General features: G+C 32.6%; 1 protein-coding gene across 1 annotated transcript in view; it reads right to left on the bottom strand.

Annotated features, from left to right (window-relative positions):
* SPATA16 (spermatogenesis associated 16) overlaps positions 1–16,604 on the bottom strand; it is a 241,674-nt gene that overhangs the window by 177,649 nt on the left and 47,421 nt on the right. The window contains 1 exon segment of the mRNA XM_054700710.1: positions 7,889–8,034. Coding sequence (XP_054556685.1) covers positions 7,889–8,034 — 146 coding nt within the window.

The raw sequence follows: 16,604 nt of genomic DNA on the forward strand, positions 1-16,604 counted from the left end.
CCATTTGGGATTTAAGCTTTTTTCAGTGGCGGTAGAAGCCAATCTATTCCCTAAGAGACAAAAGTGTTTTGCTGTGATTTCTTCACCAGAAACCATATTTCTCCCCTAACATTGTGAATGAGAATGTAGTTTTTTCAGGAGCATAGGGCTTTAGCTTTATGTGAGATGAGGGTATAGGGAAGAAATTTCTTATTTAAGCAAAGACAACTTAGTCTTATTCCCTTTATCTTATTTGTTTATTAGCAAAGCAAATTAGTACAGATTCATTTTTGTGAATCACACTCATCTTAATCTAATAGTAAATTGTCGACATATTTTTTATAAATAGTTGGTAGAGTTGAAGAATGCCAGTGATGTGGAATATTTTAATTTCACCAAGCATGATATCCCTGTGTATAAGATGATGGCATTTATGTTGGATAACGGCATTATTCAGTTGATCATAACCAGTTGAACAACTGAGCAATTCTGTTAGTTTGTTCTTGGTTATTGTAAAAGAAGTAACCTAATAGTGTGTTCTTTGCTCTTTTTGTGACAATATATCCATTAGTGACTAAGATTTTATGTATATAAAATTTTGTTGAGCAAGAAACTAGTATCAACTGATAACAGAAGTAGTTTTCAAAGTACTCTAGACTGATTAAGAATAAAAAGCTTATGTATATATTATAAAAATCAGTTTTATAAATATATTCATAGCTTGAGTGTGACCATGGAGGGACGGTCTGAATATTTAAACTAATCACAAGCTAAATTTATATGACAATATGATATAGCTAAAAGGAAACAAAAACAACAATCTGTATATGAAATTTTATGTTAAACCATGCATAGTTATTTTGTCTAAATAGTAAATAAGATTTTCACTGAATTGTGCCATAACCATCTCGCTGAGCTTTAATCTCTTGACTCCATCTGTAGTTCTGAGCATCTGTGAGAATCATCACCATGTTGGAGTGTTTCTAGAGTGTCCATTGCATCTGGAGAACATAGTGTGTGAATTAAATTTATATGTTTATATAGTTGAATGAGATTAGTGGAGACTAAGTAGTTTTGAATATAAAGAACTGCCATGTGGAAAATAGAATAATTATTCTATGAAATACCAAATGAAGACAGGCAAAAACCAATATTATAAAGTTATAAATAGTTCAGTTCAACATAAGGAGGGGCTTAATAACCAATGATACAACAGACTTTGAAAAGAGCTTCCTTTTACTGAAATCATTTAAGTGGTATTTAGAATGCCATCTGTCAGGCAAAATTTCTTCACTGAGTGGAAGATTAGACTAAATGACTTTCAAGTATATTCACAAAATTCTCTTATAATATACTGAGCACCATGAAGAGTCTGAGTTTTGCCTTATTTGTAAACTAACAAGGTAGCCTGATATAATTTCATGGATGCTCAAAAAGACAAGAAGCCCCAGGGCCAGACACAAATGAGTTTTTCACTCACAGCAATAACAGTAGTAGTACTATTTCCCTGGGCTATAATACTCAGATAGCAATGCAAAGAAGGCCAGCTGACAACTTTCATATGTAGTAGGTTGCATTACAGGAGAGGAATTCTGAACTGAGACAATGTAAATTTTTATAACTGACTATAAGTATGCCTCTTTTAGTTCTAGGGTAAAATATTATCCCCATGTTTTAAGTCTATAAGCATTTTTTCCCTCTATGTGTCAAATACCTTGATAGAGTAAACATGAAATGAATTCCCATTTATTTTTCATCTACATTGTAATCCAAAGACTGTCTAGTAAACACTGTTAGTAAATCACTTGGTCAGTTCTCCCAACAAAATAGTCTTTAAGTAATACAGTATATCAACCTGTCTTTTGACATTTTCATTTTTTGTTCTTGACATTTCTCTTAAAAGAGGAATACAGGTTGACCCTATTATCTTTCTTTAGAGTCTGTGAACCAAATTCCGGCTATCAGTTCTCTTGTAGAAAAGCCATCAGGACTCAGAAGCCAAAGATGTAGATGTAAGCCCTATTCATCTCTCTGTATAATACTGAGGGGGAGGTGGGTGGAGTAGTGGCAGAGGTAGTTCAAGAACAGCATGAAAATACCACGTTTTTTTTCTATTTTCTATGTCTCTTAGGTGGGATGTATTTTAGAAAGATGACTTTGAAAGGTACAGTTAATAAATTGCCCTCTGTTGTAACCTACCAGAAATTACTTATGATTCATTCAGCAACAATTATTGAGTGTAAATTTTGTTTCAGACACTGTACATATTCGAAAGAGCCAGAATAGTGAATACATAATTACACTAATATTTTGAGTAGTCCTATTGTATAGAAATGTCTACTTATAGTCTATTGTTTTGCTATATTGGTTTCAATGGACAATTATGTAAGAATCTTTAAAATGAAACGAAATTATAGTAGATTCTGCTATATAGTTTCACTAGATAATAAAATGGGATATATACATATATATATGAATCTAGAGGAATTTTTGATAACAAAATTAAAACCATTTGTTTATTATCAAATATTAAAAGTATTAAAAACATTTTTAGAGGTTAATAAATGGCATTCAAATAAAATTTTTTTTTACCTACTTTAAAGCTCTCTGTAACTCATCTGTCAAAGGAGAAATATTTAGGTAAATTCTTTTGCCTTATGAAGCAGTTGGACTTCTGTCAATTGTCTGTGATCTTCCTTTGCTGAGTTAACAGGATTAGCAGGATTGCAGCACAATGGGCACAGTGTTTATGTATACAGTGTACAACTTGGCTAAATAATGAAATTATATGCTGTAGCTTTCAAGTTTAATGAAAATTTGAGTTGAAAATATATTTTGATTATGGATAAAGTCTTCAGTATTGGATTCAGTAGTTATAGACAAAAACACCATTATTCAAAATGATTCCAGTTAGGGAGGTCTACTAATCACTGATACTATGAATGGGAAATTAGTGGTTTCTCTTTAGAATACAAAGGATATTTTTGTTTATTAAGCTTTTCTTCATTAACAAAGATTACTAAATCTCCAGTTTTGACAATCTCTTTTCTTTGCATTATTAAGAGTAATAATGATGTGTCTATATATCCTTGGGAATCTGCAGGTCACACTAACAAAGATTAACAAAGATTACTAAATTAACAAAGATTACTAAATCTCCAGTTTTGACAACCTATTTTCTTTGCCTCAAAACTGAAGTACTGAGTTGCAACCTGTTGTGACTTTTACCAAAGAAAGTATCATATTGGAAATAAATAATTTTTCAGATATTTTAAAAATTGCTGCTATTTCTGTGAATGATAGCAACAAATATTGTGCCTCTTTCATTTAAAAAATCTATGTTAGGGCCTCCCCTGGTGGCGCAGCGGTTGAGCGCTGGGCTGCGAAGCTGCCCGCAGCCTCTGAAGCACCGGTTTGATCCCCGGCCGCCGGCGAGGGTCCCATATGGCACGCAGACCTCTCCTGCTGCCTGCTGCTCCCCTCAGTAGTGTATTTCTTCATTAGTCTGCCTGTTCTGTTCCCCGCTTTGGCTCTGGTGAATTCTCTCACCCACCTGAGTTTCTGACTGTACCCAGTGCTTGTATAAATAAATAATCTTTTAAAAAAATCTATGTTAAATACTATGCTATAAATGAAAGTACTAGCATAATTGTGAAAAATTTAAAATATATATATATATATATATATTTAGTCAACCATAACCAAATTGAAACTTGCAATAGTTAAACTATGAGAGGCCTACAAAGGAGATGGAAAAAAAAACAAAATAAGTTTGAGGACGAGTTCTACAATGGTAAGAAAATGTAAAACATTTGAATAAATCAGAAAGAGGTGAGTTTTGAGCTGCACTTTGAAATGGTCTCATTTAGGGAATAGAGGTAGAAAATCTAAACCAGAAGAGAGTGGCCTTCAAACAACTTCGTGATAGAGGATGTTAAACCATATTAAAAACTGCCATCTACATTTGCTTGCTTAAGATATAAATTGATCATAGCAGAAGGTAGGAGCCTATTAAAAATCTGTTCATTAGTTAAATATTTAATTTTATGGAATAATTGCTAATGCTTCAGGGTTTACTAAGCAAGCACAGATGTGAACATTTCTAAAAAGACAGTCACTGCAACTATTCTAAAGAAAGATGGGAGATAGAAAAGCTGGGAGGCCTCTTAGGATGCTATCAACTGGTATAGTGGTTCTCAAAGTGTGACCTGCAGATTCCCAAGGATATATAGACACATCATTATTACTCTTAATAATAATCTTAACATATTATTTTCCTTATTCACTGTGTTGACATTTGCATAATATTGCAAAAGTCATGGTAGGTAAAATGATGGTTTCTTTGCAGGAATCATGCCATTGATAATAGAGTGTTGTTTACCATTACCATTAACCCCCCCGCCAAGTATTAATCCCAGTCCTTTTCTTTTAATATTTGGCATGACATGGTGGGGAATATGCACAAAGCACAACTTTGCTGCCTACCAAATTATGATGGCTGTTTCAAGGTAAAACACTTGTGCCATTGTTTGCATTTGTGAACTGATTTATCTCCTGCTTCCATGATAAACCATGTTTTGCTTGGAACAATGACTAATAAACTATGATTATCAGACTTGGAATTTGGCAGGCATGCCTCAAAAATGAAATAAGTGTGCTTGTCACTTAAAGGAACACAGCTGACAGTATTTACTGTCAGTGATAAAAGTTTCAACTTTCAAGCAAAAATTTGAATTTTGGAAAACTTCTACCTGTCACTTTGAGCTTGACAGTCACCCAGGGCTTAAAGACTCTTCTGATGAGATTGGTGATTGTAACAAATACGATTTTTAAATTCTACTCTTATATTATAGAAATTTGCGTAAAATGGTGAACCAATATTTCCCAAATAACCAATTTATGATATTACTAATTCATGCATAAGTAAACAATCCATGCAATGTGTAAGAAAGAACAATGGCTTTTTATATTATAGACTGTTGTAGAATCTGTATTTAATTAATCTTTGAGAAACTACCGCTTTAAGTATTGATGCAGTTTCAGAGAAGAATAGTCAAGATTATCTGGAAAGTCTCTTTCATTTCTAGCTGTATGTCTTATATCAGCCCAAATTTTCTTCATATACTTCAACCACATTGCATCAGACTGAATATAGACTCAGATATAAAAACCCAGTTTTCTTTTATCATGTCAGACATTAGAGAGATTTGCAAAAATGCAAAATAATGCTCCTATTCTTGTGCTGTTTTGAAAATAGTTGTTTTTCATTAAATATGTATTTATTTTAACACAATGTTTGTAACTGTTACTTTTAGTTGATTAAATAACTAAATATTTTTAATTCTACACTTTAACTCATCATGTAGTAAATATTTTTACATATAACTCATCTAAAACAGAAACTGGATAGGATCCTCAATATTATTTAAAAATATACTGGGGTCATAAGAACAAAGTTTAAGGTTGTCTGTACAAGTAAATTGCCATAATTTCTATGAAGGCTCCAAGTGTAAGAATAAAGAGGAAAAGGTATAAGAGACATACTTGTTTAATAAATTCAGCTAAATAGACACATCCTAGGGAGACATACACAAGGCCAGCTGATACCTGCAAAAAATGTTCATCATCACTTGTCATCAGGGAATTGCAAATCAAAACCACAATGCACTGTTACCTCATATTTGTGAGCACGGCCCATATCAAAAAGACCAGTAATGAGTATTGGTCTGGATGTTGAGAAACTGGACCTCTCAAATATTTATGGTAGGAATGTAGACTGCCCCAACCCAATGGATAACAGAGGTTCCTCAAAACATTAAAAGCACATCTACTCTATGATCCACTAATCCCATCCCTAGATATCTACCTGAAGAATACAAAAATACTGATTTGAAGGTATGTGCACTCTTGCATTCATTGCAGCACTATGTACTAAGTCACATACTATTTGTCAAATTCTGGAAACAACCTAAATGATCAAGGATAGATAAGTATTTTATTAAAAATGTGGTTTATATCACACAACAAATTACTACTCAGCTCTAAAAAACATAAGCCTTTCCATTTGTGTTGACATGGATGGAACTGGAAGGGATTATGCTGACTAAAATAAGTCAGAAGGAGAAAGACAAATACCAGATGATTACACTCATATGTGGAACATAGAGAAAGAAAACAAAGTACTAAAACTACACAACTGAAATCTGATTGGAGATTTGCAGTCACCAGAAGGTGAGATTAGGGCTAGGGGGCAACTGTGGGAAGGGCCCAGTGGACTATGGTGGAGGACTCTGGATGCCTTAGAGTTTTGTGTGCTGTAATATACATCTCAAGAGGCGTGACCCTTTACCTGTGAATCATATACAGTGTTGTAAACCAATATTACCACAACTGAAAAATAATACACACAGAAAAACATTAAAACAAAACAAAAAGAAGTGATATGCATCATTGGAATCTTTACAATTATGCATATCAAATTATATTTATATGACAGGAAAATAGTTATAGTCAGGTTTCTACTCTGGACAAGTTACTAGTAATGAGATATCAGTCTTAGTGAAGTTGAAAATATCTACTGATAACAGTAGCATTTGTTTGATAAGTAAGCAGCACAGAGTTGAATATATTTGGCTGGTGAGTTTAGACATCACTTTTGGTTGAAGTAAAAAATGTTATCCATATTTGTCACTTTTGATATGTTTTTAGAAGTAAATATTTTCATAGTTGTTTCCAGAGTCTTTGTATCACTTATTTTAAATGGTAGTATTTAGCTCATTAATTTAAAAATGTACATTTCCTGAATTTAAAACCAGAAAGTTATGGTTCTTGTACTCTTTTAGATGACAAAATATGCACTTATTTTTATCAGAAGCAAAGCTACATGATGGTTTCAAGCTAATTTTTGTGTTAACAAATCTCCTAAAGATATGCAGTAGACCTCACATTTACATAAAATTAAAGGATGTTCAGCAAATGCAAATAAATGCAAAAAAGGAATATTTAAATTTTGATCCATGATTAGTATCAACCATAACAATGTGGTAATAATACAAAAGCAAAATTTTGCACTCAGTGTATAACTAACAGTTACAAGCTATTTATAGACTGAGTACCCTGATTAATTAATTTATTTTGAGAAATGTATTTATTGATTATATTTCAGGCTCTTTTTAAATCTGAGATCTTTAAAAACATTTTAATATTAGAATCATATGCATTGACTTCTGCAGCTCTGCAATATGACAACCCCAACAAAATGATTTATTTCAGTTGGTGCATTATTAATTGTATGAATTGACTGTTTAACCTCTATTGATTTGCATTTCTTACTTAATGTTCAGCTTAGAAACAGTAGCAAAAGTTATTTTACAATAGAAGGAAAAGAATACAAAAATTAATCCTACCATAATAGGGAAGATCATTTTACACTTTACCATTACATATCCTCCCCTCAATAATTTTCAAGGTCTTGAAAGAGCACTCTTCGTTTTAAAACATAAGTTTCTAAGTCTAAAATAGTGAACCTATTAAAGTTAATCCTTGCATCCTCAGGAACTATAACATCTTGCTGTCTCTTACATTTGGATTATAAGTGAATTTTAAAATTCATTTTCATTACTTATTTTTGTAACACTGAATTGAGTTTTGACATAACCCCCTTAATTTATTCACTCCCTTTCTTCACTTAGTAATTTGTTACTACAATAATCTGACTTTATATTCTGCCCTACATTATGAATAATTGTTTATGTATCTATTTCTTCCATTATGTTTTGAGATGACCTTTGTGGCTTCTATGAGTGCCCAGTTTAACATAAATTAAGCATAAAGAAATATGTCTTTGTTTTTATTTAAATAGATAAAATATGGCAAGAACACTTGCAGTTTAATTAATACTTCATTTTACCTGTGTGCATGATTCAGTGCAAGGTCAGGCTTCCTCATCCGCAGATAGCATGTAACAAGCTTTGTCTCAATGAAACTTGCCACGCTTGCTATATCTTCAGCAGAAGCTTCAAATGGTTTTCCCAGAGCTGCCCCTTTGCTGCAAAGCTTTAAAAAATATAATACTTTATGCTACAACATAGATGAAACCTGCAAACATTATGCTAAGTGAAAGAAGTTTGTCACAAAAGACTACATATTATTTGATTCCTTTTATATGAAAGATCTAGAATAGGAAAATCCATAGAGATGATAGGTTAGTGGTTGCCAGGGGCTCGGAAATAGGAGTAATGGATAGTGACTGCTTATGGCTTCTTTTGGGGCCATGAAAATCTTCTAAAATTAGATATTGGTGATCATTGCCTAACTGAATATATGAAAAAGCCCCGAATTATACACTTAAAAGTGTAGTAAAGAAATTAAGTCAACAATCATTGAAAAAAATACATAATACTTTAAATTTCTCAATCTGGGCATATCATTGATCTTTTAGAAAAGCAAGACATATAGATACACATATTTCTGATAAACTACAAGTAAAATATTAATATTTTGATTGTAAATTAAATAAATTGTTCCTGTTCACTATTATGTGACTATAATATAAAATAAGTAACACATTTTACTGTAAAATGCTTCCTGAAGATATTTTAAGAGTGTGATATATTTTAAAGGGGTCCCATTTGCTAGAAATGTCTGTTTTAAAAATAAAGCACACAATAAGCAAAGATATTAACAGAAAGCCAGGTATAAATCATATTAAATACCAGTGCTTTTATGAAAACCCAGCTGAGCAATGATGTAGCACACTATCAAGTTTGATTTAATATAATAAGGAGTATCGGAAGTAAACTCCTAGGAGCCATTAACATGATCAGTGATTAATTTGAGTCTGAATCATATTCTCTAGGATGTTATTGAAAGAAAAGAAGTGAAAATTTATTAGAATTTATTGGCAGAGGCCACAGTATCTGAAAAACATGGCAAGAAAGTGGAATTCTTAATAAAAATTCCAGGAAGTCAATGGTTTCTGGGCACCATAGATAAACTGTAGAGGAAGAAAATAATTAATGTTTTTGAGAACCCCAAACATTAAGAAATGTCAGTAATGTGACTTTGAGCTTTCTGCTGTTCCATGGAATTAGAACTTGCGTTTTGTGAAAATTTGGGATATCTGCCTTTCTGCTCTTTTCTATTTCCAGCTGTGCATTTATTGGGGAAAATTTTCTCACCTGGTATAGTAATATTTGGAATTAATACTTGCTTTTATATACCTTGATGTAAAATTTCTTATATTCTGAATCCTGTTTGTTTAAATGATCTAGTTTAAACTAATTTTTCTTTTAAAGATTAAGATTGACTTATCTTGTCCATTATCATTATCATCAAATTTTTAAGTACAACTAGGTTGAGAATGACTGTATTGTATTCTAAAATGTATTACTTCTCTTAATTTTATCCAAAGACTATAACTTAGAATCTAAAGTCTATTTTTATTTTTATTTTTTTTAACAATTTATTTATTTATGCATACAAGAGCTGGTGTACAGACCAGAGGTGCAGGGAGCGGGAGGATTCACCAGAGACAGAGTAGGGAACAGAACAGGCAGACTGACTGAAGTACACTGCTGAGGGGAGCAGCGGGTGAGGCAGGAGAGGTCTGCTGCATCATGTGGGTTTCTCCCTGGCTGGCCGGGAATTGAACTCGTGCTGCAGTGGCTATGGACAGTTTGATAGGTTGCATCTTAACCCCTGTGCCATCAGGGAGAACCTCAGAATCTAAATTCTAGATGTTCAACACAACTGGTATGAATTGCTATTTACTGGATGGCTTTGTTTTTTCTCTGGATAGTCTGTCAATTATGAGAATTCGTATAATTTAAAAACCTTTTCCAATTTGATGCCTGAAAAATGTTATTTATTTTGTTCAACCAATAAGTATTTAAGTATTTAGCACTCATTGCCAAACAAAATTGACTGCCTGTACATGTTATTTTACATTACATAGTTCCGTTTTCAAACTTTGACTATTATTAGCTCCGTGTAAATTCCTATTTTTTAATTCCTTGCTTGTTACCAATATCATGTTAAACTTTCCCTACTAATTATAAGAGCTCTTTAGCATCCAATATCCAATCTCTTTTTTCTTTTTAATCCTTTTAATCCTTTTTTTTGGTAACAACTATCTACATATGATCGAATATAAGAAGTTTTCCTCTCATATTACCATTTGGAAAAGAGTCAACTTTTATTCATGTTATAAGGATTCTCAGAGTACATATTATAAAACACATTTCTCAATTATTTGGAAATAAAAAGCAAGGACTCTCTTTGGATGACCTCAATGTTGAGTTCTTTTTTTTTCAATGTTAAGTTTGGAAGCTTTTTAAAGATTACCTGATGATAATGGTGGTAAAAGAGTCAAAACATTTAACACTGATTTAGTAACTATTCCTAAATGTGTAACCTCAAAAATGTCAATGTAGTTTTAAACAGACCTTAAAATACAATTTTAGAAAGCACTGTTTAAACATTTAAACATTGCAGCTCAGACAGCATCTAATGTCTCCTATCAATCTGATCTCACAGGGCCAGGAAATACCTAAACAGTTTTTCAGAAAGAAAAAAAAAGATTTGGGGGTGGCATAGCTCTTTATAAATCCCAAATGAGTGAAAAACAAATGAGTATAAATAGTGCAGTTTTGTTACTATAGCATATGATTAAAATTCTAGATCTTTTTGACTCATTTTATCTTGTACATGAAAACAATGTATTTTCAAGTCTTAAATACCCAAACCTATACTCTTTCCATAAAATTTTATACAAACAAAAAGAGACAAAACAAAGCACACATTATATATGTTCTTTGCCATCCATCTGCTGTCTATGTTCTTCTCTAACATGATGTAAGAAACTAGTCTTTCACTAGTCTTTCCTAAACTAGGGAATAGTTTGGGAGTTAGCTTCCACGAGGAGATTCAAATCTGACATGGCAAGAGGAAGTCAACATTCGCATTTAATATTATTAAAGGCTTTATTTATGAACACTGAGAAAAAGTGAATAAATGCCTGATCTTCTGACAACTGCAATATTCTCTACATGAGATTCAAGATGATCAATTTTAACACACTAAAGAGAATACTTCCTGAAACCAAATTCTATTTCAGCAGTCAAAGACAAGGATAACTTTTCAATTCATATTAAAATGGTAAAACAGGCAACCTGCTGGTAGGTTTTGTGTATATTTGTGTTAATCTCGGCTTATGAATCAAGTTTTACAAGATTGAACTTTTACGATTTTATCAAAGATTGCTTTATTTGTCCTTGCTGAAGTGGTATATCTTTGAAATAAGCTTTATAAAAAGACAAATGAAAATGAGAAGGGAATAAACTTTTAAAGTACTTTATATAGTATATTAGTGAGAAGACTGAATTAAGAAAAAATAGTATCAGGTGTGACTTTTTTATGTCAAAAGAAAGTTTACAATGTTTTTGAATGAAGCATGACCATGGGAAAATTAAAACTATTTTAGAGAAGATGCAATGAAAACCTGTATTGGTATAGTTGCTTTGATGCATTCTATATTGAGATATTTCAGTAGTAAATAAGAATCACAAAATTAGAATCACAAAAAATTGCAATCATGTAAAAAATTATATTTTTTTACAAAATATATTTGATAAATTTCTAAAAGCAAGATGATAAAACTTTTTTCCCCTAAAGTATCTCTAAGTTCTCTTAAGAAATAGTATCAAGCCTATTTTCAGAAATTGTGGCACAAAGGAATTTCAAAGTTTGTTTAAAAACATAAAAATACCATAGAACACTATAATAGCAGAAATAATATTCAATATTACATTAAGGCTCCCATTATTAAAAACTCAGCCACAAACTTGCTAGTATCGTCTCCCTGCTTAGAAAATTGTGTGATGAGTACCTGCTCTCTCTATTTCTGGAACATAATTTCGAATGATCCCTGAATATTAGGAAAGAGAAATGAATCTTGAAAATGTGTCATTATTTGAGTTAAAAGATATCTAAAAATAACTGTGGATCATCAATACAGTCAGCAACTTTTAAAGTCTTTATATTGTTTTTGGAAATTACAAAAAAAAAATCAATAACAAATGCTAAAGCTGGAGAGTTACTCATTATCCCGTCACTATGTATAATTGCCATTAATTTTTGGCACAATTCTTTTTATACTTTCAATTTTTTTGTTTCATAATAATATTGTATATTGTTTTTGCTTTCCTTTCACATGCTATGCTTCATTATATCTTTTCAATTAAAATCTATAACCTATTAATACATAGCTGTGTTACAATTACAGCTGAATATTTCAATATTCCCCTTTCAGCAAGTATTAGAGAGAAAATCAGCAAATATTTAGAAGATCTAAACAACATAACTAACAGGATCTAATTTACAAACCCTTCAAAATACTCCAGCCAACAACAGAATACTTATTTTTTTCAAACATCCTTGAAAAAGTCACTGATATCAACAATTTCATGAGCCATAAAATAAATCTCAACAAATTAAAAAAAAACCCAACAAAATCATTTATAGTGTATTCTCTGATCGTAATGGAATAAAAGTCCAACAATTAAGAAAAAACCCAAAACATCCTCAATTAAAAATAGTTAATAAAGCAAAACCCCCAAACCAACCAATTTAAAAGTGGGCAAAAGTCACAAAGAGACATTTCACTGAAGATGACAAACAGATGGCAAATAAACACACAAAAAGATGTTTAACATTATTAGTTATTAGAAAGATGCTAAATAAAACTATAATCTTATTACTGATACCTAAAAGAATGGTTAAAATGAAAATTAGTGACACCACCAAAAGCTGAGAATGGTGAGGAAATGAACCACTTACACATTCCTAGTAAAAATGAAAAATGGTAAGCTGGTAGAGAAAGCTATATATCAATTTCTTTAAAAACTAATCATGCATCCACCATACAGTTCATGCGCAGCTCTGGAAATTATTCCAGATACATGAAGACATTGTTTTACACAGAATCCATACATGAATACTTACAGCCAGTTAATTCAAACTGGGAGCAAGTTAGATGTCCTTAAAGGGGTAAAAGATTAAGCAAATTATGGTATAAACATACATACTATGAAACACTACTCAGCAAACCAACAAGTGATATATACAACTTTAGTGAATCTCTAGGCAATTATGCTGAGTGAAAAAGCTAATTCCAAAGGTTACATAGTGTATAATTATATGAAAAAAATATAGGATTCGAGAACAAATTAGAGATTATGAAGGGTTAGGGTGTTATGGTTATAAAAAGATAACAAAAGGAATACTTATAGTTGTAGAACTCTACAGAATCCTCACTTTGGTGGAAAGATACAAGGATACACACATCATAGAACTGCACAGAACTAAGCACACACAAGTGCAAATAAAATTGGAGAAATATTAAGAGCGAGATTGTAAAGAATGTGCATTGGAGCAAAGAAAGTCTGTTCAATAAATGGTGCTGGGAAAACTGGGTCGCTACATGCAAAAGAATGAAGCTTGACCACTACCTCACACCATACACAAAAATCAACTCAAAATGGATTAAAGAACTAGACATAAGACCTGAAACCATAAAATATATAGAAGGAAATATAGGCGAAACACTACGTGATTTGCACATCAAAGACATCTTTACAAACACATCACCCAAAGCAGTGATAGTGAAGGCAAAGATAAACAGCTGGGACTACATCAAATTAAAGAGCTTCTGCACAGCAAAAGAGACAATAACAAAAACAAAGAGAAACCCCACCAACTGGCAGAACATTTTGCACACACTAATGGTAAAGGACTGATCACAAAAATCTACAAAGAGCTGATGAGACTCAACAAAAACAAAACCAAAATAATCCAGTCAAAAAATGGGCAGAAGAGCTAAAAAGAAACTTCTCCGAAGAGGAAATGCAAATGGCCAACAGGCATATGAAAAAATGTTCAACATCACTTGTAATCAGGGAAATGCAAATCAAAACTACAGTGAGATACCATCTTACACCAGTGAGAATGGCACATATTAAAAAACCTAGCAACAACAAATGTTGGTGAGGGTGTGGAGAAAAAGGAACTCTTCTGCACTGTTGGTGGGAGTGCAAAACTGGTCCAACCACTATGGAGAGCTGTGTGGAGATTTCTGGACCTACTAAACATAGAGCTTCCATGTGATCCAGCAGTTCCACTCCTAGGTATTTACCCAAAGGACACAGAAACATCAATTCCAAAGAACACCTGCACCCCTATGTTTATGGTAGCACTATTTACAATAGCTAAGCTTTGGAAACAACCCAAATGCCCAAAAATAGATGACTGGATCAAGAAGATGTGGTCCATATACACCATGGAATATTACTCAGCATTCAAAAAAGATAAACACATGCAATTTGCAGCAACATGGATGGAGCTGGAAGGGATCATTCTCAGTGAAATAAGTAAGAAAGAAAAAGAAAAATACCGGATGGTCTCACTCATAGCAGGAATCTAGAAAACTTAAATAAGGGACCAGGAAAAAGAATAACTATAAGAAAGAAAATACCAAAATCGACAAACTACTATGAACCAGAGACACTCTATGGCGAGTGGGGGGCGGGGAAAGGAGGGCTTGTGGTCAAAATAAGGGGGTTGTAATTGTATGGGGAATATAAAAAATAAAATTTAAATAATAAAAAAAGAGCGGGATTGCATCAGTATTAATATTCTGGTGGTAATATTCTATACTGTATATTGCAATATCTTACCATTGGGAGAAACTAAAGATACACGGACATTTGTGATGAATGTCATGTGATAAAATACATTTAAAAAGATGTGAACCTGTACACCCAAAATATATACAGTGGTATAAACCAGTGCTACCTCAATTAAAGCACAAAAGTTCATGGACTCTCTGCATTATTTCTTATAACTGCAATATAAATGTATAATTATCTTAAGGTTTAATTAAAAATCATGATTTTAAGACTTAGGTGTCTTTAATTTTTGTCCCTTACCCCCTTTAAGCATAATTATAATCACACTTAACAGAGTATTGAATGAGCAGATAAATCATTACTGAAAGAGATTTCCGTATAGAGTTTTTTTCTATGTAAATTATAGACCGATTCCTCCTTTTTAGGGGTAAAATCTCATGATGAGATTTGCTCTGAAGTTTTGTTCAGAAATCATGGTTAAGGATACATAAACTCTTGTATGTTCTCTTTAGTGTGGTCTTTTGTGTGAGGACATTTGCCATGAGATAAGGGTTGCTTTTGGTGATATTTGAAGAGAAAAATAAGGCAAGGCCTTTTGTTGATACCAACTTCCAACCATTATTTTCAAGAGGGCTGATGTGGATGATAAATTTTGAGCTCAAGCATAGTTGGGAATGCATTTTTGCTGACTTCACACATGTAATGAAGGTGACTCAGCATGCATTTCATGAGACATTACCATACTTTGTGTTTCCATAATTAGAATTTTTTTTCAGGAAAGTTTTCTTCATATTTCTTTTATATCTTTGATGTTTGGTCCCATTCCAACTCTTGTGTTTCCTTTCTTAAGAAAATCATTATTAAGCTGCACCTTCCATTTCTATCCTTTAGTCTTTAATTTTTTTTAATCTATGTATTCTAGGAGAGTGTCTCAAGACTGCCACATCTTTAATTTCTTTTCTCTATTATTAAAACTCACTTCTTTCTATAGAAGCGATACTCATGCTGCAGAATCTGACTGCATAATTTGGACTACAAAGGGAAAGGTGGGAAGTAGGGAGCAGAGAGTAAGGGTTTCTATGTGGTATGGTGAATGATGGATGCCTTGGTGGTGAGTGAAGAAGTGTGAATCTAGGCCCCCTAAATGATATATAGTGTTGTAAACCATCATTACATCAATAAAAATGATACAATTAAAAAAATTAAAAATGAAAACACTTAAATAGTACTTACTATGTTACAAGCAAGGTTCAAAGTGTTTTCCATCTATTATCTCATTTAACTCTCACACTATGAATCACTATTTTCATTCCAATTGTCTGAGTTCATTTGTGCTGCTTTAATAAAATACCATAGACTGGGTAGTTAGAAAAGCAAGCATTTATTTCTCAAACACTGGAGATTGGGAAGTTCAAAATGACACTGCTAATATGGTTGAATTCTAGAGAGTGGTGAGGCCCTGCTTAAGGTTGCAGACTGCTAACTCCTTATTGTAACCTCACATGAAAGAAAGACATCCAGAGAGTTCACTGAGATTGGTTGTTTTTTGTTTGCTTGTTTGTTTTTATACAGACACTAATTCTGTCCATGAGGGCTCCATTCTCCTGACTTGATCAGCTCCCAAAGGCCCACTTTCAAATATCATCACATTGGGGAATGGATGAATTTTAGGGGGATGGAAACAGTCCACAGTATTCATTTTGCAGGTAAAGAAACTGAAGCTCAGATCGTGTAAGTAATCAGCTCAGGCCACAGAGTTAGTAACTGGGATTTGTTCCTGGATGTCTCATCCCAGAATCTATGTCTTTCATCACTACACCAGTGTGACACAGTATCATTTCCTGAATTGCTGATCCATGATAAAATATAGAGAGTAAGCATTTGGAAACTTTTATGGCAATTTGACAGGGAAATACTATCTGTATTTATACTATGATGATA

Source organism: Talpa occidentalis, unplaced genomic scaffold (genome assembly GCF_014898055.3).
Source record: "Talpa occidentalis isolate TD23 unplaced genomic scaffold, MPIMG_talOcc4v2.1 talOcc4.4, whole genome shotgun sequence".
In the NCBI taxonomy this organism is placed as follows: Eukaryota; Metazoa; Chordata; class Mammalia; order Eulipotyphla; family Talpidae; genus Talpa; species Talpa occidentalis.